Below are 20,297 nucleotides of genomic sequence, written 5' to 3' on the forward strand. Positions count from 1 at the left end.
AGTCCCTCATATAAAATAGAGTAGTACAGTTGGCGCTATGCATCTGCAGATGCAAAACCCATGGATACAGAGGGCCAAACTTACGTTGCCCTGGGTGGCCCCTCCAAGATTTGGGGCCTGGTTATTGTTCCTGTCCTTAGGCAGAGATGGTGGAGTTCCCTGATGCACAGTAGGTATCCAATCTTCACAAAATTAATGCTGAGAATAATGGCCTATGTTTGTGGGTTGGCCTAGCTTAGCCTGGAGCCAGATGATGAGGGTCATGGCTGGCCTCAGGCTGGGGCTGGTATGGGGCTGAGATGCATCAGAAAACAGGCCTTTCCTCCATCCTAAAGGAAATGTCTGTCCTCTAACCTGGGCTCTGTGGCCTGAGGCCTAAGACCTGCTTGGAGCTACAGAATCTAGCCTCTGTTGGCCTCCAGGGCACCTCTTCTCTGCCCTGCCTTCCTCCCCACCGAAAAACTCTGGAGAAGCCAGCTCCCTGCCCTTCCACAGGAAGCCCCACTGCAGACCTCTCTACCGCCACCTCTCAGTGGTTCAAATCAGCAGCCTCCCCAATTTGCACTTGCTGCTCTGCCCTTCAACTCCTTCCTGGCAAATTTCTAGTCACCCATTGAGTCCCAACTCAGGCTGGGGCCCCAGATCAATGAGGCACCCCAGGTTGGATTAGGGGCCTCTCCGTCACAGCTCTGACCACCTGCATATCCTCAGCTGTTTCCAGTGTTTGTTTCTGCTCCCACGCAGCCAGCTCACATCTTCTGGCACAGAGGAATGGTCCCTGAGGTGAATGGTAAAGACAGGCATTAGGTAGTGGGAAGTGAGAAAGTCACTTTAGTCTCAGGTAGGAAGGGTTCCCCCAGGTACTTGGTACTCATTGAACTGAATGGAATTAGAACAGAGAGAGGTGGCATGTTGTGAGATCCAGGTATGGTATGAAATCACTAGAGTGACAGCAGGCCAGGCCTCCCTCTTTGTGGTATAACTGAGGCCAGGGGCAAGGAACATGGTTGAGTGATCCACATGGACCTTTCTAGCTCAGCTATTCTAGGACCTTACAGCAGGACAGTAGCCTTTACCACAGGTGGAAGGCAGCTGTGAAGGGGCTCCAGTGAGCCCTGCCTCCTGGTATTCACTCTGTGTGTAATCCTCAAGAGTGTGAGCTGGACCTAGTGACTTGCATCTAATGAAGAGAATATGGCAAAAGGGATAGGTTGTCACTTCCAAGATTAGGCTATAGAAGACTGTGGCTTCTGTTTGTACTCTCTCTGGTTCTTCTCGCTTACTCTCTCTGATGCAGCCAGCTGCCACGCTGTGAGCTACTCCACAGAAAGGCCCGTGTGGCAAGGAACTGGGAGTGGCCTCTGGTCAAAGCCAGTGAGGAGGTGAATCCTGCCAACAGCCAAAAGAATGACCTTGGAAGTGGATCCTCCCCTGTCAAGCCTTGGGATGATCGCAGCCCGGCTGATACCTTGATTGCAGCCTTGTGTGAGACCCTGAAGCAGAGGGCCCAGCTAAGCTGTACCTTGATTACTGACCCTCAGAAAGTGGACATTGTTGTTTGCAGCTACTAAGTTCTGTCTTTTTTTTTTTTTTGGCTGCGCTGCAGTGGCATGTGGGATCTTAGTTCCCCAACCAGGGATGGAACCCGTGCCCCTTGCACTGGAAGCGCAGAGTCTTAACCACTGGACTGCCAGGGAAGTCCCAACAACCACTAAGTTTTGCAGTAATTTATTACACAGCAATTAATAACTAATACACCACACAGGGTTATGTGGGCCAAAGAAGCAAGGGGGAGAGGGCTCAGCAGGCAGCCCGGCGGGGGCGGTGGTCTCCCCAAGTGTCAGTGGCAAGATGCAGATGTGGCCCCTGCAATAACTCATAGAGGACACTCATTTTCATTTATTCATTTAGGAATATACAAAAGTCTGAACATGGTATAATGATCTCATCAAGAGAAAACAGAATACACGAAGGACTAGATTTCCTCCCTGGCCCCCTTCTCAGAAAGGCACAAATATATGAGGTTTGGGTTCGGGGAACTTCTGTTCTGGACCAATCTGCTGCTCAGAAGGCCAGGTCCCTCTGTAAACAGGAAATGGGACCCCTTCCCCACATCCACTACTGAGGGTGTGGGTTAAGCAAACCGAGGCCACTGAGAAGTATGTGATTTAGGCCAATGCAGGGTCTGTGCTGGGTCCATGTCGTCAGCTCCCTGAGGAAAACCAGCACTCCAACCAGAACGTGGTGGGGCTTGATAATCCCAAGAGATGATGAAACTGGACAGCGCCATTCCCCAGCCTGGGATCACCGCCACCTCCATCCTCTCTCTGGAGGCCAGTCCAGGCTCAGATTTCAGAGACTGGGGCCGTGGGGGGTGGCAGAAAGGAGAATTGAGCTTGAATATTCCAGATGTTGATCCCTGAGCTCTTCAAAACGGGGACCCCTGTTCCCTCTGAGTCTTCCCCTTGGCAGAAGCAGCTGGTCCTGCAGTCAAGCGTGGGGTAGCTGGCCATAGAGATGTTTGTATTAGAGGAAGCTTCTGGCCCCTCATCCCCCAGGGACAAAGGGCAAAGAATCTAACTGGCCTGAGTCACGAATGGCTGTCCTTCTTCCCCAGTTAACCAGGACTGAGTTTCTCTGTAATTTTGGGAAGCGGAGAAGAGGGGTTGGCTGAGAAGCCATAAAGGCCCAGATAGGTCCGTCACCACCTAGAGCAGGACAAACTGGAAGTGAAAGAGCTTGAAATATTCACTTTTTCCTTCTTAAAAAAGACCTAACATTGTAATGGTTTAACAAAATTATTATAATTTCTTTTAAATAACCCACAGACACCCATGACGCTTCCACATTTACAGAACAAGAAGCACTAGAGAACTTGGTAGAAAACGATTTGCAGCTGGTTCCTCCCAGAAGCTGGCCCCTGCGGACAGGCTCAGTTCACTTCCAGGACCTCGGTCTCCGGGAGGCCGAACTTGGTCTTGTGCTGGTCAAAGAGCTTCACCAGGGCTTCCACGTACATGGCGTGGTACAGGTCGATGTCCTGCTGGGTCGGGTGCTCCAGCTTGGGGGTAGTGATGGGCTCACCCACTGCAGGGATGGGGCAGAGGCCTCTGGTTAGTCAGCGCCATTCGGCCCACCCTCCCTGGGCGTCCACCACAATGCCGATGGTAGCGACCCTGTGCTACTTGCCAGCCACCTGGCAGGAACTGTGCTGAATGTACTCCATTTCAGGTTGTCCCTTTTACGGGTGAGAAGACTGGGGCCCAGGGGTATGGGAAGGGACCTGCCCAAGGCCACAAAGCCACTAAGCAGCAGGTAGGATCAAGTCCAGCTGTACCCACAGTACTCAGCTGGGAGCTCCTGTGAGAGGTGTGGGATCAGGTAATGGCTTTGCTTTTGCCCTGCTCTAGGCACGTCACTTCACCTCTCTGCGCCTTAGTTTCCTCACCTATCACATGGGGATCCTTCCTTATAGGGCTATGCCACAGCAGTGAAAACCCAGAATCCTAACCACTAGGACACCAGGAAACTCCCCAGTTTTCCATTCTTAAGGTGAGGAGCAAACTCCTTCACACTGTTCACTAGACCCTGTCCCTCTCCAGCCACCCTGTGCATGGAAATGTCCCTGCTGCCTCACAGACATCAGACCTGGTACGGGATTTGTGTATAACAAGAGTCAAGGGTGAGTCTGGGTCGTGTGACCTAAAATGCAGGAAGTTGATCTCTCTGGAAAAAGTACAAAGCAAAACATCTGGCCCTGATAAGAACTCAAAGTATCTATGTGAGCTTTGGCCCCTGAAGTCCATGGCTTGCGGCCTCCATGCTCTTATGTGGTCTCTAGATTGTGAACCATTAACAGATACACACAGACACACATACTCCTACAATAGATAATTCTTTGCAATCCTCTAAATTGTCTCATATGAACGCAAAACAACACAGCTGGGGGCGAAGTGCAGCCAGTTTTTTTGCTACACTTCTCACAGGCTTCTGCTCCAGTCATATTGATTTGCACCTGTTCCTCAACAATCTATACAGTCTCGCTGCAGGAACCTCATTTAGGCTATTGTTTCTGACAAAAAGTCTCTTCTTCCCCTCTTTTTCAGGATAAATCCTATTCAGCTAATAGTGTAAGTCACAGGGACTTCCCTGGTGGCACAGTGGTTAAGAATCCGCCTGCCAATGCAGGGGACACGGGTTCGAGCCCTGGTCTGGGAAGATCCCACATGCCGCGGAGCAGCTAAGCCCGTGCGCCACTGCGACTGAGCTCGTGTGCCACAACTACTGAAGCCCGCGTGCCTATAGCCCATGCTCCACAACAAGAGAAGCCACCATAATGAGAAGCCCATGCACCACAACGAAGAGTAGCCCCCGCTCGCCGCAACTAGAGAAAGCCCGTGCACAGCAACGAAGACCCAACACAACCAAAAATAAAAAAATAAATTTATATTAAAAAAAAAAAGAGTCACCTCCTCCCTGGGGTCCATTATGACCCTCCAGAGCACCCTGCACGTCCTCCTCACACCCCTTATTGGTCTTTGCTGTAAGGGGGTCTTCCCTGATAGACTTGGGCTCTGAAAACACAGAATTGCTGAGTCCTGTTTTCTCACCTAGCACAGCTTAGCTCGTGGTAATGGAACTATCCCCCTATCCCCCTCCCCCAACGATCATTCCCATCAGCACCCAAACAGGTCCACGTCCTCATGGTTCAGAGCATGGACATCAGAGCCAGGGATGGGTTTGAATCCTAACTCTGCCACTAAACTAGCTGCGGCACCCGAGTTCAGGGTCTGGAGGAAGGGGGGCTCACCCACGGTGGTGATGGGCTTGGAGTAGGGCACCAGCCCCCAGGTGTCGGAGGAGAAGAGGCCTCGGCCATGGAAGATGCACGGGGCGAAGCCAATGTACTTCTGGAACTTTTTCTGGACCCATCGGCCCCAGGAGCCCTCCTCAAAGATCACCTGCTTGTACACCTCATTCTCCCCAAAGGAGTAGGTGGGAACCAGGTCGGCTCTGGAAGGGAGAGGCCAGGGTCTGTCATAGCCCAATCACTGGCTTCAGTTCCTCCTGGCAGCCCTAGAGGCCCCAGACACCAGCCAAACTCCCCTCCGTCAGGTGTGTACAAGAATCACCCGGGGGACCCCAAACCACATGTCGCCTCCCTGCCAGATGGGGACAGGCCCTCTGCCCCTGTTAGTGACTGGGGAGCATGTCAGGGCTTTACAATGTGGCCCTGACCAGGTCACTATAGCTTCACTCAGTTTTCTCAAATGGAAAATGGGGATGGCATCCCTACAGGATTTTGCAGGAGAATCAAACGGGACTGTAGAAGTAAATGCACTTTGTCCAGTGAAATGTGCTGAACAGGTGGCTATCCAGAATGTACCCCTAGAAAAGGTCAGAGAAATCCAAGCTGCCTAGCTCCTCTCTGCCTGTCCTCAGGGTTACCCCTCCAAGAAGCCTTCCTTGATATTTCGGGCCACAACATCCTCCTTCCTGGCCTTTCGCTCTCCTAGCTGCATGACACGCTCTGGCCCTGGGGCACAGCGCTGCCTCTGGGCGTGGCTGGCCTCTCAGCCCACCTGCCAGGGCCCAGGAGACCCAGGCTGCACCTTTGCCCGCTCGGCCGCCCAGCCTGAGCTTGGGCAACCCTGGCCTGAACCTCTGGGCTCCAACCTCCCCTTCCCCACAGGATAGCTAACCCCCTTCTCTGCCTTCCTGGGGTCTGGGTTCTGCCTTCAGGAGGCAAGGAGCGGCTGCCCTGGGCTGCAACAGCGCAGAGCTGTTGAGGGGTGTGTGCATGTGTGTGCACACATGTGTTCTGGGAGGCACTCACCCATGGCGCAGGGCCAGTTTCACAAAGCCCTTGCGATTGCGCAGGGTGACTGCGTTCTTGCCGGGCATGGAGCTCAGGGACTCGGCCGCGCCCCCCACCACGATGATGATGGCATTGCCGCTCCCATTCTTTGAAAGCAAGTAGTCTATGGTGTCCTGGTTCACAGGGCAGATGCCTGGGGAGTGGAGGGGGGACACACAGTCAGGGCTGCCCATGGATGCACTCCCTACCCCCTGCACATGGTCAAATATAGACAGAGCCGTGTGCCTGGGTCCCAGACCTAACCCAGCCACTTAGAAGTATGGCCCCACGTAAGCCATTCTTTTCTCTGAGCCTCAGCTTACTTATCTGTAAAGTGGGGACAATGACACAAGGTTGTTTAGGGAATGCATTCATTTGGCAAATGTTCCCTGAGGTCCTAACTGTGTCACGCTGGTGCCAGGTGCTAGGGAATCCCAGTAAGTCAGGCTGGTGGGGATCAAGGTGGGTGGAGAATGAGAGTCATGGACGATGATTAAGTCGTGCAAAGGGCAGCACAGGGGCTGGCGATGCCCAGAAAAGGGGTCAGAGAAGGCTTCCTAGGGAAGATGTTATCCTAGTTGAACCCTGAAGATTGTATGAACAGCTCTCCGACTCAGCCCTGACCCACTGTGCCTCGGCAGGCCACATCTCCAACACAGGACCAGGCACCAGGACACGGTGGGTTGGCTTTCTGGCCAACGGAGTGGCTCAGGCAGGGGCACGCAGAGGTGGATTCTCACCTCCAGACATCAGGTACTCCCGCAGCACTGGCATCCGGAAGTTGCCAGCCAGCGTGGCCAGGTAGGGCCTTATGCCGGGGAACTTCTTGCTCACTTCTGTGGCCTCCGTGCTGAAGTTGCAGAAGGCACCCAGGCCCATGATGCCATGGGGGTGGTATCCAAAGATGTAGTTCCTGGTGGTCAGCAGGTTGTGTGTCTTCACCAGCTGCAGGGAAGACCTCAGGTCAGAGGAAGCTGGCCAGGAGAGGAGTACTGGGGTACACCCAGAGGTAGGGGAGGCACTAGATGTGCCCTGGCCCCTGGAAGCCTGGGCCTGAAGGACTGGACTGACTCTTTCCTCCGACCTCAGACTCTCATCACTGGGGTCTCAGTGCCGGGTACTTGGAAGTCACCATTTGGACTTCGAGTCCCTGGGAAGGGGGTGGGAAACTTTCTCCCTCATTCCCCTTATTTCTCCAGCCGAACACACCAGGTCCTCTTAATTGCACTCTGCCAGCCTCCTGCATTCCCTCCCTCTGGGCCCATCCTCCTCACCACAGCCAGAGTGATTGCTCTAAAACCCCAGTGCAACTCCTGTCACTCTCAGATAAAGAGGGATGTCCAGCTTCCATTGGCATAAAGTCCAAGTCCCTTTCTTTGGCCAGAGAAGGGACAGTGCATCTGGCCTGAATGGAAACCTCCTTCCAGGCAGCCAGACTCAGCTCAGGCTCTGATGCAGGAAGCAGAAGGACAAGCCACAGCCCTTGTGCCAGCCACGCTGGGGGCAGGGGAGGTCAGCTGTACAGCTGGAGTAGCTCACCTGCTGTGCTATCAACAAAGCTGTCCTGGGATGCTCTAAAGGATGATTGGCTTCCTGCCCTGGGACTGGTGGCTTGGACGGTGGGTTGGATGTTGCAAAGTTTCCCTAAACCCTAAGCAGCAAGAGGCACCGACCCAGTATTACAGGAAACATGATGGGATGGGGGGTACTAAGAGGGATGGAGAGGATGGGCATCTTGTTCAGAAAAACATCACTTTTTTTTAGGATTAGAAAACTAATGAATAATCAGAGAATTTTAAAACTATGGGAAAGTAGGAAGAAAATCCAAAGCGCCTGTCACACCTCCATCCAGATAAACCACTCTGACATGTTGAGCTTTTTTTCTACTCAAATAGACACATGTTCTTTTTTAAAAACCACAAAACTGAGGTCATATGGTTGATATGATTTTTAAATAATTACCTCCCAAGCATATCATAGCTATTTTTCCTTATCAGAATCCCTCAGTAACATGTCTTCTCATGGCTATGCTACATGGAATAGAACTGTAATCAAACCCTGACTGATGGGCCTTTAAAAAGCTTCTAAAATTTCCCTCAGAAATAATGCTTCCATAAATACCTTATTTTAGTCCTCATGTCTGCTTGCATTCTTGAGACAAACATCAAGAAAGACAGTTTCCGGGTCAAAGGGTATGACCGTTTTGGTCCGGTGGGCTGCCCTGCCTCTGGAGAAGTGGCACTGATGACATTCCCACCTGCAGTGCTTCAAGGTTCCCCCTGCCCTGAGCTGGTGCCAGCTGGAGCAGAGCCCCTGGCCACCGGCAGAATGTCAAGAGCCTGGGTTTTCTATGACGCAAGATTTGGGAACTCCCTGACTGAGGGGAGAACCTCGCACTCAGTTTGGGGGTGTGGGGTGCTGGTGGTTGGCCTCCGGGAAACTGAAATCTGAATCTTCAGGTGATGGAGGCCAGAAGGGGAGGGGAGTGAGGGTGGCTGGCACCCCTCCCAGCTCTGTAACTGCCAGTACGTGTGACTGTGAGGAAGACCCCCTGTGTCGTACCCTGTTGCTTGGGGCATTTGTACTCTTTCTCCCGTTCTGCCTTTGGTGAGCAGATTAAAGCTGCTCAAAACCCCAAGTAATCCTTAGCTGCCCACCACATAAATGGGGAAGAGCAGCAGCTGAATCCACGGCCAGTGAGGTGGGGCAAGCCCAGCTCTGCATGAGCTTCGAGAGGTGTTTGTTCTGAGGGTTTGCCCCAGAGAGCAGGTCTGCCCTACCGCATTAGCTCTCGGGAAAGCCAGAAGGAAAAAGCACCTTGTCCCAGTTTCCATGGGCGAGGAAGGCACTGAGGTGAGAGCGGAGGCAGCCAGTACCACGTTGGAAACTTGCTCCTGAGCTGATGGCTGGGCCTGGGAGCCCCCAGCACAGAATGGGGTGGAAGACCCCTGATCTGGGCCATTCCTTTGATTACAAGGTAGAGACTAAGACCTAGAGAAAGGAGTTGCTGCTTCCCCGGAGGTCACAGCAAATCATCCTCCACCTCTAGACTAGGCCACCCAGCTGTGCTTTTCCCTGGACCTGGGATACAGATGGGCCAGCTGGTGGAACCCTAGCTAGCTCCTTAAATCATTTCCTCCCTCCCCCAAGCCTCTATCTGGTGGGACATTGGTTAAATGAGGTGCCGTGGGGCACAGTGCAGGTTGATGGCCCTTGGTGCAGCACCCAGAAAAGTACGGGCCTCTGATACGGCTTTGATCTGTCTTCATGCCACACTCCCCTCGCCATGGGTGGACAGAGTGTCCATTCAGGAGGGAGGAGGGAGGCCACTGCCGATGAAGGCTCTGTTGACATACCTGCTCTCGTGTCCCCTGACTGTTTACCCATGGCAAAGTCTCAGCCCGAGGGGTTGCCCAGGTCAGGCCCGCTGGCTGACATGAGCCTGGGACACATTCCTGGCAAGTTGCCCCTCCCACCCTGCCTCCCCGGGCAGGTAGGGTGTTCAGATAGCCTTGTCCCAGCCTGGCACCATACAGAGGAGGAAACTCAGAACCAGAGAGGAACGAAGACTCGCCTAAGCTTACACAGCAGGGCACCACGGCAGGGGAACAAAGGAATGAGAACACAGGCCCTGAAGCAGACACAGCCTTGGTTTCTATACCAGTCCTGCTACTGACTTGCTTTGTGACCTTGGGACAGTCCCTCCTCTCTGGGCCTCAGTAGGTCCATCTGTGAAATGAGGCAGATGGACAGATAGGTGACTGTAAGCTCAGAGAGTGTTTCCTAGTCTCTTCTCCAAAGATCCTGCCCATCTCTCAAGGAGAGGTGACCCGGGCACTGCCCACTCCTCTTCCAGGTAGCTGGTGGTCCTGGTGGCTGCTGTTAACACATGAGCCCCACATCTGCTGGGAGAAGGGATGCTCTCTGGGCCAGCTGAGCTGCTCTGGTGGCAAAGAGCAAACAGCTTCACCAATAAGGGAGTGGGGAGGGGTGGGTGGGCACAGTTAGAAATCATTACCCAACCATTGGCAAGAGGCTGGGAAAAGCGGGTGGGGCAGGAGGGTCATACATGACTCCACAGAGCATCAGCCCTGACATCAGGTCACTAAGGCCAAACCCTCCATGCACAGAAGAGGAGCCTGAGGCCCCAAGGGCAGGGGCTTGGCCAAGGTCAACCAGCAGGCAAGAGCAGAGCCCAGGTTGAGGCATAATGCCTCAGGCCCAGCTTGGCTTTGGTCCTGGTGCCTAGGGGCCCTCCCAGGGCCAGCTCACACGTGTCATGTGGCTCCAACTCCCAGCTGTCTTCTTGGAACAGAGGTGAGATAAGGGACACGGGGTTTTGTTTTGGTTCTTTGGGAAGGGCAGAGATCAGTGGGGAAGGGTACCTGTCTGTCCCAGCACTGACCAACGGTCATCAGGTCATCCTGTTCTGGATGGGGGGAGCTATTGGCCTTGAAGAGGTTTCCTGAGGGGCAGGCCACTCTGGGGCCTGGCCCCCAAGGTAAGGGCCCTAGCAGAGAGAAAGAGTACATAATCCCTCACATCCAACCATAATTTACCACTTTTTATCATATGAACAGCTCCATTTTACAGATGAGGGTAATGAGGCTCAGTGAGCTTGAGAAAGCATGCCCACGGTCCCATGGGCAGAAAGTGACAGAGTCTACCAAGATCCATTAGAGGGTGAGCCCAGCCAAGGGCAGGGACCAGGGCTGACTCTTCTGTGTCCCCATGCCCTGCAGGAGCCCAGCAGTACACGGGGAGCAACAGTGCTGGCCAGTGAATAGAGTGACAGGGCAGGACCTCAACCCAGGTCTCCAACAGCAAAGCAGAGGGAGGAAGACCCATGGAGTGGGGCTCAATCCAGTGGGGAAATCTGGGATTGGATCTCTCGCAGAGAAACAGGCAGTAGGGATCCAGTGGGAAAGAACCTGGGGCCTGGATTCTAGTACTAGCCCTGGCATGGAGTCGCTGTGCAATTCGGACCAGTCCTTGTCCCTCTTTGGGACTCAGTTTCCTCACCTCCAAAATGAGAGGGTTGGGTCCTATGATGCAACACCCTCCCAGCAACAACCGCCTTGGATTCCTTGCAGCCAGAGAGATGGGGTCAGGGAAAGGGAGGAGCAGGGATCCTGACCCCAAAGGTCCTGGGAAAACTGGGATCAGGCTGGAATGGGCAGAGGGAGCTGGTCCTGTGAGTGCAGCGGAGAAATGTAGGGTTACCTGGCCACCTCCCCCAGGCAGCATGCCAGGATGTCTCAGTTGCTGACTCACAACAGCAAACATACACCACCCTGCGTCATTCACACTTCCGCACACACACACGCTGCCTCCACTTTCAAAATTTAGTCCGGTGGGATCCAATCCCAGATTTCCCCACCGATTTCTGCCGGGTTACCTCAGCAGCTAGGGTGTGCCGGGGCTGGGGTGCTGAGTGAGCTGGCTAGGCAGGTCTTTCCCCTGCAGGGAAAACCTTCAGGATTCTGCCAGAGTTACCCACAATCCACCAGCGTCACCAACATGCACCAGGGCCCAGATGCCTCTGCCCTGCAAACCTAGCTCGTAGACCACCAGCAGGAGGTCTGGTAGAATGTAACTGAAAGCCAGACCAAGCCACTTTTTATCTTGTCAGGACCTTGAGTTTGGCCCCAGAGAAGACAGGTGCTCAGAAAACCAGTATGGGGGACCCAGAGCAGCTAGCGGTGCAGGAGGAAGGAAACCCAGAGATCAACTTGGTCTAAACCAGCTTCATATGGGGAGACTGCACCCTGGCTTCACCCAGGGTCAGACTGCACTGCTTTTCCTGCCTCCGTCCTCCAAGCCTGAGGGAAGCCTGAGGATTCGTCCAAGCTTGTTTCCTACAGCTCTGCTGCATAGGGACGCAGCATGCTGTGGTGGGAAGAACCCAGACTTTGAGGCAAGACAGCAACTGGAATCTTGGCTCAACCCCCTATTAGCCTCATTCTGTTGTGCTACTTTCTGACCTTCAGTTTCCTCTTCTGTGAAAATGGGATAAAATTAATACCCGCCTTACAGGGTACTGTGAGGGTTAAAGGACAGACTCCTTGGGGAAAAGTGCTGGCTCCTAGAAGCCTCCCAATAAATGGAGATCCTCCCTCTCCGCTCCACCTCCTCACCATCTGCCACATCCCAGGCTTCTTCTCAAACTCAGGTGCTCTCATTGTTTTCCCTGACCCTTCAGTGCTACTTAGCTTCAGGACGGAGTTCCAGCAGCAGTGCCTCCAGAAGCCTTCCCCAAGCACTTCTGCAATTAGGGCCTCACTCTCCATTCAGCGCCCACCAAATTTTCTGGGCCCTAATCCCCATGGCCAGGACCCCCAGTGACCTACCCATGACTGACTGAGGGAAGTGATATTTCTGTAAGAGCTTCAGAAGGAAAGAAAGCCCTTCACACCTTTTGCTATCCTTGGTTCAGCCCAGATGAACTTGGACTACCTTAGTAGTATTGCTCCTGATAAATCATTTCCTTTTTTTTTTTTTTTTTTTTTTGGTTGTGCCTTGTGGCTTGTGGGATCTTAGTGCCTGACCAGGGACTGAACCCAGGCCACAGCAGTGAAAGTGCTGAGTCCTAACCACTGGACCACCAGGGAATTCCCAATCACTTCCATTTTAAGTTATGACTTTAATATTCACTGAAAGGCAGACAAGCAATGGCCATAATATCTGCTATTATACCTGCTCCTTACATCACCCAGGATCTCAGTATCTGAAACACCTTTTAGATCCAAATGCTAGAACAACTCTTGTTTCCCCAAGGAATAAACAAACTTCTTCCTTTCTCAAAATGAGGACCAATAACGATCATGTTTCCCTTTTTGCCTTGGCTGCCAGGAAGCTCAGAGGTGACCATGAAGCTCAACCACTGCAACTCTGTTGACCCTTATGGGTGAAATACTTGTATATTTTCCCCAAAGTCCTGATTTTCCTTTTTACCTGTTATAGCATTATACGTATCCTAAATTGCCTCAAATCCTGCGTAAAGTGGGGTAGAGTATCAACAGATGCTCATAGTGGGAGATGTCACATGGTTCAACCCAGCACATCTGGTCACTGTGCATGGGTGGGTTAAGGCTTGAAGTCAGATTTCCCATCCATTCCCACCCTCCCAAGATAACACCCACAAGTCTTTACCTGGATGGGAAAGTAGTCTCGAAAGTAGCGCCACACAGCCCAGTTTCGGACCCACTGTGACCTCCTGCCACCTTCCAGGAAACAAAATACAGTGTTGGGAAGGAGTAGGAGTGGGAGAGAGTGATGTTCAGGCAGAGCCAGTGTGAACCCCTGAGCTAGGGGACCAGCGCCCTATACAGCATCCTCCTCCCTCCCCCTGGGCCCCTTTCCAAGTTCATTCCCTCACGTTTTGCAAACCCTGGATTGAGTGTGAGCTCCCGTGAGGACCACTATGTGACCTCACAGCCACTATTAACCTCCCCCCTCGCCCCCCATCCAGAACCACAGCCTGGCTTAGCCCAACGCTATTCACATAGTAGGTGCTAAGCAAAAAAGGGGCAGCACCCATGACGAGGAACTTCAGCTTGTGCAGGAGGGAGTGTCCCGAGGGCGAGGGGGTGGGGCAGGGCGACTTGTGGTCTTACCTTTCTTGGGAGTGTTCCAGTCAAACACCAGCCAGGTGAAGTAGAGCACGGCAACGAGCCAGCAATCGGTGCAGAACGTGTACATGAGGATGACGCTGCAGGCCACTCCTGGGGGGGAGGCAGAAGGCTCCCGGTCAGGCCTGTCCTCCCTGGGTGGGCTTCAGTCCCCTCTGGGCAGGGGGTCACCAAGTGATTGAGTGTTTACCATGGCACTAAGCTAGGCACAGCTGGGGCCCTGGGCAGAGGGGGCCCACAGCCACGGCGGGGGGCGGGGCGGGGGGGGCAGGGGAGGAGCCGGCTCGCGGGGACTTGAGCCTCATCTCCTAGGCTCTGATGGGCTGTCCCGGCATCGAGGGGCACGTGGGCTCCATGTTGTCTGGGCAGCAGTGCCAGAGGTGGTGGATGTCTTGTGAAGCTGTCCTTAGAGCTGTTCTTTCTGCCCCTCCTGGCATGTTCTCCCCACCCGAGTGCCCAGCATAGTGACTGTGGACGAAGGGAGGGACCTGCCAAGTGCCTCTATGTCTCAGGACTTGGGCCGAGTCACTGTCTCAAGTGTGGGGCAGCGTGACTTTTACCCCATTTTAGAGATAACACTGAGGCTCTAGGGGGAGGTAACTTGCCCAAGGTCACCCAGCAGAAATGAGGCAGAGCCAGGATTCAAACTCAAGTCTGGGGGGCTTCCCTGGTGGCGCAGTGGTTGAGAATCTGCCTGCCAATGCAGGGGACACGGGTTCGAGCCCTGGTCTGGGAAGATCCCACATGCCGCGGAGCAACTAGGCCCGTGAGCCACAACTACGGAGCCTGCGCGTCTGGAGCCTGTGCTCCGCAATAAGAGAGGCCGCGACAGTGAGAGGCCCACGCACCGCGATGAAGAGTGGCCCCCGTTTGCCGCAACTAGAGAAAGCCCTCGCACAGAAACGAAGACCCAACACAGCCAAAAATAAATAAATAAATAAATATTTAAAATAGTGTGAAAAAAAAAACAAGAAACAAAAAACTTTCCTTTAAAAAAAACAAAAAAACAAAAAAACAAAAAAACCTCAAGTCTGACTATTAAGACCAAAATCTGTACCAGGCTTTAGAGATTCACTAAAAATTAGAAGCCCCTGGGACCTGGGAGAGTGGGATTCCTGCCCCAGGAGGAGGGCTGGTCCCCTTCCAATATAACCAAGCACCAGGCAGTCCTAGGCCAAAGCCCAGAGCCCATCAGTCCCTCTCTCAAAACCCCCAGCGGGACACTTGAAGACTCCCTGGGGCCAGCTTCCAGTGGTCCCTTTATTCTGGGCCTGCCGGCCATAAGGTTGAATAACCTGGCACAGAAAGCCCTCATCAGAGCTTCTATCCTTCCAATTTTTACCGAGCCTTCAAGGCTAAGCTCAGACCTCACCTCAGGAACTGCTCTCCAGTATCATACTATCCTCCCACACGGACCTCTCATCTCTGAATTCTCCACACTGGGGGGGCCACATCTTCTTTGCCCCCTGTCACTTAGCACAGGACCAGGGGCAACAGGCACTCATGCTTGGGAAAAGCATGGCCTCCGTCCAGCGTCCCCTCCACTGCCTAGGAAGGGAAGCCAACCCTGGTTGCACACCCTCTGGTGGGCGCTGCACTAGTCACGGGTGCTCTAGGGCTGCCTGGCTTTGGATTCCATGCTCTCTTCTTCCCACCGTGCTCAGCCTCCTCTGGTTTCCCGAGGGAGAGGGGAGGGCCGGACACAGACACTCTATGAGGCTAAGGGCAGGAAAATGGTGGTCCCTTGTCATCCACAACGCGGTCCTGTTCTAAGCCTCTGAGCTAGTCTCTCCCCAAGGTAGCTTAAAGTGGTACAACTATCTTGGGAGAGGCAGTGAACATAGAGTGGCCAGGTGTCCAGTTTTTCAGGACCAGCTTAGGAGTGTGACGTCACAGATAGGGAAGGTGAGTCTCTAGGGAAGCATTTGCAGCCTGTAAAACCCTGTTAAAGGCAAACTGTGAAGTACTTGAGGCAGCTTGGTGGATGGCTATGACTAAGTTAAGACCACTTACAAAGTCACTCACATTGTTGAGCAGCTTGCCTCTGGTCCCCATTCTTAGGCCTAGAAAAGGGGTCACAAGCCCCCTAGACTCCACAGGTATCCAAGCGCCTTCAGCAGCTAGATGGATGCTCCAGGTGGGCCTGGGCAGGGCCATGAGGTTCGGGCTAGGGTCTGAGCAGCCTGGAAACCTAGCTGCCATCAAACGCCTAACTCTGGCTGAGGGGTAGCGGGATCAGAGGGGGCAGAGCCCCAGGCTGCACTGCCCAGATGTCTGGGCTCTCTGGGAAGGTGAGAGTCCCTACCCACTGTCCTCACTCTGGTGCTAAGGCAGCCTGGGAGGAGGAAAGAGAACAGATGGAGAGTCCAGAGACTGCATTCTAGTTCTGGACTTTCTCAGCTGGGGGGCCCCGCTCCCTCTCACCCCTGTGTGTCCACAGCCCCTATCATCTGTCTCATAGTTATCTGCGTCCCCCATTAGACTCCTTCCAGCAGACGGCCCTTCAGCCCCTGAGCTCCTTGGGAGCTGGAACCAGGTCAGATGAATACCTCCAGCCCTAGCAACCAACACAGGAAAGGTTTATTGAGCAAAAATGAATTACACCCACCAAACAACCTGCCTTTCTCAGAGTCTAATCCCAGTCCTCTGAACAGTGGGCTCCCTGATCTACCCCTGGGTCATGCGGCTGCAGCAGGAACCAGCCCCCCTGGGGCCCGGAGATGCAAACAACTTCTGGCTCCACATGCAGAAGGTTCAGGACCCACCTTTACAATCACCCCACCCCACACATCATGGTCAAGCTCGTGATTCAAAACTCTGCTCCCCAAGGCCCGTTAGCGGGCAGCCTATGGCTGCTCACTGCAGGGACGCAGCAGTGGAGCCCAGGAAGAGCATGGACACGCTCTTCCATGAAGCCGGGGCCCTGCCGCTCACTGGCCATGGCCCATCCCTGAGCCTCGATTTCCAACAGGGTATTGGGAGGACGACATGAGATAGTGTGTGAAGAGGACTTAACACAAAGATAAGTGTCCAACCTGGAGATCCATGGGCTTGGATGTGGAAAAAAAACCCAACATCTTAATTTTCACCCACCTCTTATAGAAATTTAATGTTTCCTTCATTTATGAACGTACCAGACCACAGCAGTCTTAGCAGCAGCCCCTGGAGGCAGTGACGCCAATAGAAACCGAAAATGTTTCCGTATCACATTTATGGCAGTTGGGGATATCTTGAAAAATCATTTATTCTCATCACTAAAGAATTATAGTGGGATTTCCCTGGTGGCACAGTGGTTAAGAATCCGCCTGCCAATGCAGGGGACACAGGTTCGGTCCCTGGTCCAGGAAGATCCCACGTGCCGCGGAGCAACTAAGCCCGTGCGCCACAACTACTGAGCCTGCGCTCTAGAGCCCGCGCTCTAGAGCCCGCGAGCCACAACTACTGAGCCCATGTGCCACAACTACTGAAGCCCACGTGCCTGGAGCCCGTGCTCCGCAACAAAGACAAGCCACCGCCATGAGAAGCCCGCGCACCGCAATGAAGAGTAGCCCCTATTCGCCACAACTGGAGAAAGCCTGCGCGCAGCAACAAAGACCCAACGCAGCTAAAAAAAAAAAAAAAAAGAATTATAGTAATGATTATGCCTGCTGCTAGATCTTTTTATTTAACGTAATAACAAAAAAGAGTGTGTCACTATATGTGGAATTCAATGTCTTAATGTGTACATATTTATATTTTAATACCATTGATTTCCTTTGAAATCCAGTGTACTTTGTAGTACACGTTTAAAGACTCTGAATAAGGTTTATAGTCTTTACCAGAATACCAGAGGGATCCGTGGCACAAAAAATGGAGGAGAGTCACTTTGTTCGAGAGGGAGGCCCATGGGGCCACAGCAGCCTTTGCAACTCCAGGCGAGCGCCTGCCAGTAGATTTGGGTGGCAGCGGGAGCGAGTGGCCAGGGCTGCTCAGGACAATAATTAGCAGCAGCTCAGCACACCTGCCCATCCAAGCAGGCCTGGCTCCCACCTACACAAGGGCTCGGGAAGATGCTGGGCCGGTCTCCGGGCTGTGGTTAGGCTTGATGGATTATTAACCTACAGCTTGGGGCCAGTCCCTGCCGCATGCTGCATGGGTTGAGGTTCTACCAGCTGCTCAGCTCCCCATCAGCCAAGCTCTGACTCACTAAGACAGTGGGATAGTGGTGGCTTCTGGGTGCACATGGGGACTAAGGGAGCTGGTACAGCAGACTAGGCAGGGGCCTGGAGGCTGGAGTCCATGGGGTCTTGTTCTGGTCCCATTACTTCCTTCTCATGTGATTCTGGGCTAGGCTCTTCCCTCACTGGATCCCTGCTTCTTATCTGAAAATGGAGGGGTTACACGGTGCTCTCTACTCCGGGATTCTAAAAATTGGCCAAGCAGGCCAAGTTGGAGGTTTGAGCCCTCAGGGAGCCAGTTTAATTTGCTCTGTTCCCTTTTAATTTGCTCTGTTCCCTAGACCAGTGTCTCTTTATCTTGTTGAGGCCCATATGCCTCTGCAAAAATCTGAGGACAGTAATTGTCCTTCACCCCAGAAAAATGTGAACATACTTTCACATATAATTTTGCGCCTAACTTTAGGGGTTCACAGAACGCCCTAAAGCCCGCTCTTGGTCCTCAAGGTGAAGACTGGCTATTTCAGACCAGGTCCACTAATTCCGGACTCCCTGGTGAGTGCTCTGGGCTTCTGCTTAATCCTTCACTCTGCCTCTGAATGAGCTTCACCATCTCGGAGAGTCACGGAACCTCTGTGAGTCCCTATTTCCTCACCTGTGAAGTGGGAAGTCAAGGAAAGACAGACACATCAAGTGCCTGGTCCACTGAGGGGGCTCTATAAATAGCAACCCCCGTCCCATCCCTCTGCCCTGCCAAGGGAGGGAGGGGCAGCTGCTGCCCTGGAAATGTGGTCTCAGAGGCCCCCATGCCTGCTGGGAGGACGCGGCTCAGCACTGACACGGTAATTCCTGGTGATCCCCATTGGCCTGAACGATCCTGAAGGGTGGGCTGCCCCGAGAGACTCACTCACAGGCTCTGGAATGTACTCTACAATGCTCGGCAGCAGGTTTGTCTGCCCTGAGGTGCTGGGGAAGTCACTTATTATGCTGAGGACACTGGGGCCTGGGGAAGAGGAGAGGCTGCTGGGAGAGCAGGGCCTGGCCCAGGCCAGGGGCCCTTTCCTCCTCCTGGACAACCTACGGTACCCTGACCCCAGTCTAGATGGCAACCCAGGGGACGGGGGCACCAACCTGGACCTGCAGGAGAAGCAACCAAAGCACTGACGTGGGAGGTGTCGAGAGAGAGAAGGAGAAGCCTTGAACGGGCTGCAGGAGGCAGCTGGGGACCATGTTCAGCAGAGGGTGGCTGAGGCCTGGGAGGGGGCTCCGAGGGCGCTTCCCAACAGCAGCTCCCTACACTGGGGGCCCACCACGCCCTGGCCCCACGCGACATGTGAGACAGTGTCTTCCTCACATTCAAAATGAGGAAACTGACTTTCAGGGAGTTCAAGGAACCTGTGTAAAGTCATAGAGCTTGTTTGTGGTGGAGTCAGGACTCAATCCCAGGACCACACCACCCTAAGGCAAAGCAACATACCTGTGGGAAAATGTCTGCTGGGAGGCAGGGCAGCATGTGGGAACAGCACACACTTTGGGGGTCCTATAGACCTGGACCCAAATCTGTGTGACTTCGAACAAGTTACTTACCTTCTCTGAGACTTGGGCTTTCTATCTATAAAATGAGAAGCATACCACCACCTCCCAGTGAATCTTGGTGAGTCCTCATGCATACATGGGGTAGAGCACTTGATCGGGGACCCAAAAGGTGGTAGGTGGGAGGATGCTTTTACCCCTCACCTCTCCAACATCTCTTGGGGAGGTGGCCCCTGCCTGCCCTCACCTTCTAAGCCCCAGCTTACCCAGCATGAGGAAAGACAGGACCCACTGGAGTACCGAGATGACCTGTAGCTGCTTTTCCACCTTGGACCTATTGAGCCAAGTGATGGAGAAGAGGTCCTGGAGGGCGGAGAGGATGCTGGAGCCAGTGCCTGCGACAGAAAAGAGACGTCAGCCTGTCCACCCTTCCCTCCAGCCTCAGAGTCCCCATCACCAAGTTATCTCCCACAGACACCTTCCTAGACACGAGAGGAGCACGGGCCAACACGTCAGACAGATCTGGGCTCACATCCCAGCCCTGCCACACAACAGTTTTGTATTGATAATTCTGGGCTGTTCACATGCTTCGCTTCCCTGTGCCTCAGTTTCTATATATACCCAGCGGGAATGATGTCCCCCCTCAAAGGATCATTTTGGAGAACAAACAGGGTATCCAAAGAGGCTAGGGGGAGGCTTGCCATAGTTGCCAGTTTTCTTCCCTCCCCTTCACCCCAATCAAACTCCTGTCTTTATCCTTTATCTGGATCTAGTACAAATATTTAATCTTTGCTCTCTGTGTCTGTGAGGCCAAGGACAGAGGGCCAACATCCAACCTGCAATGTTTTTTTCCTCCAAGTGTACTTTGCGCACCCCCAATCCTTGACCCACTCCCCACCCCTGTATCTCCAGGACTAACACCCTTTCCCAGTGAGCTGAGCCCTCCTGCCCCACCACCAACACCACCGATACCACCTTCAGAGGGATTCACACTTTGCGCTTCATCTCAGCGCCCAAAGCTTGGGGCCCAGAGAGGAACCAGCCAGGAACCTCTGCTTCCAGTGGCCAGTGAGCTTCGGGACACTGAGGGCTGCAATTCTGTTTGCTACCAAGCAAGTGCCA

At 53.5% G+C, this 20,297-nt stretch overlaps 1 protein-coding gene across 1 annotated transcript; it reads right to left on the reverse strand.

Moving 5' to 3' along the window:
• Positions 1–1,727: 1,727 nt before the first annotated feature.
• Positions 1,728–19,566, reverse strand: DGAT2 (diacylglycerol O-acyltransferase 2). The gene is made up of 7 exons (XM_068554583.1): positions 19,442–19,566; positions 13,474–13,581; positions 13,010–13,080; positions 6,598–6,802; positions 5,837–6,011; positions 4,811–5,013; positions 1,728–3,087 (listed from the first exon to the last, which is right to left on the reverse strand). The coding sequence occupies exons 1-7, from the start codon at positions 19,446–19,448 to the stop codon at positions 2,933–2,935; spliced, it is 924 nt and encodes a 307-aa protein (XP_068410684.1). The 5' UTR covers positions 19,449–19,566; the 3' UTR covers positions 1,728–2,932.
• Between the last annotated feature and the right edge of the window lie 731 nt (positions 19,567–20,297).

The sequence above is a fragment of the Eschrichtius robustus genome, chromosome 11 (assembly GCF_028021215.1).
Source record: "Eschrichtius robustus isolate mEscRob2 chromosome 11, mEscRob2.pri, whole genome shotgun sequence".
In the NCBI taxonomy this organism is placed as follows: domain Eukaryota; kingdom Metazoa; phylum Chordata; class Mammalia; order Artiodactyla; family Eschrichtiidae; genus Eschrichtius; species Eschrichtius robustus.

What these genes read in the sequence shown, in the direction of transcription:
- DGAT2 (XM_068554583.1), bottom strand. An exon ending in CTGGAACACTCCCAAGAAAG is followed by an intron (nt 13,081 to 13,473) that starts GTAAGACCACAA and finishes GTTTCCTGGAAG; the next exon opens with GTGGCAGGAGGTCACAGTGG. An exon ending in GAGACTACTTTCCCATCCAG is followed by an intron (nt 6,803 to 13,009) that starts GTAAAGACTTGT and finishes TCTTCCCTGCAG; the next exon opens with CTGGTGAAGACACACAACCT.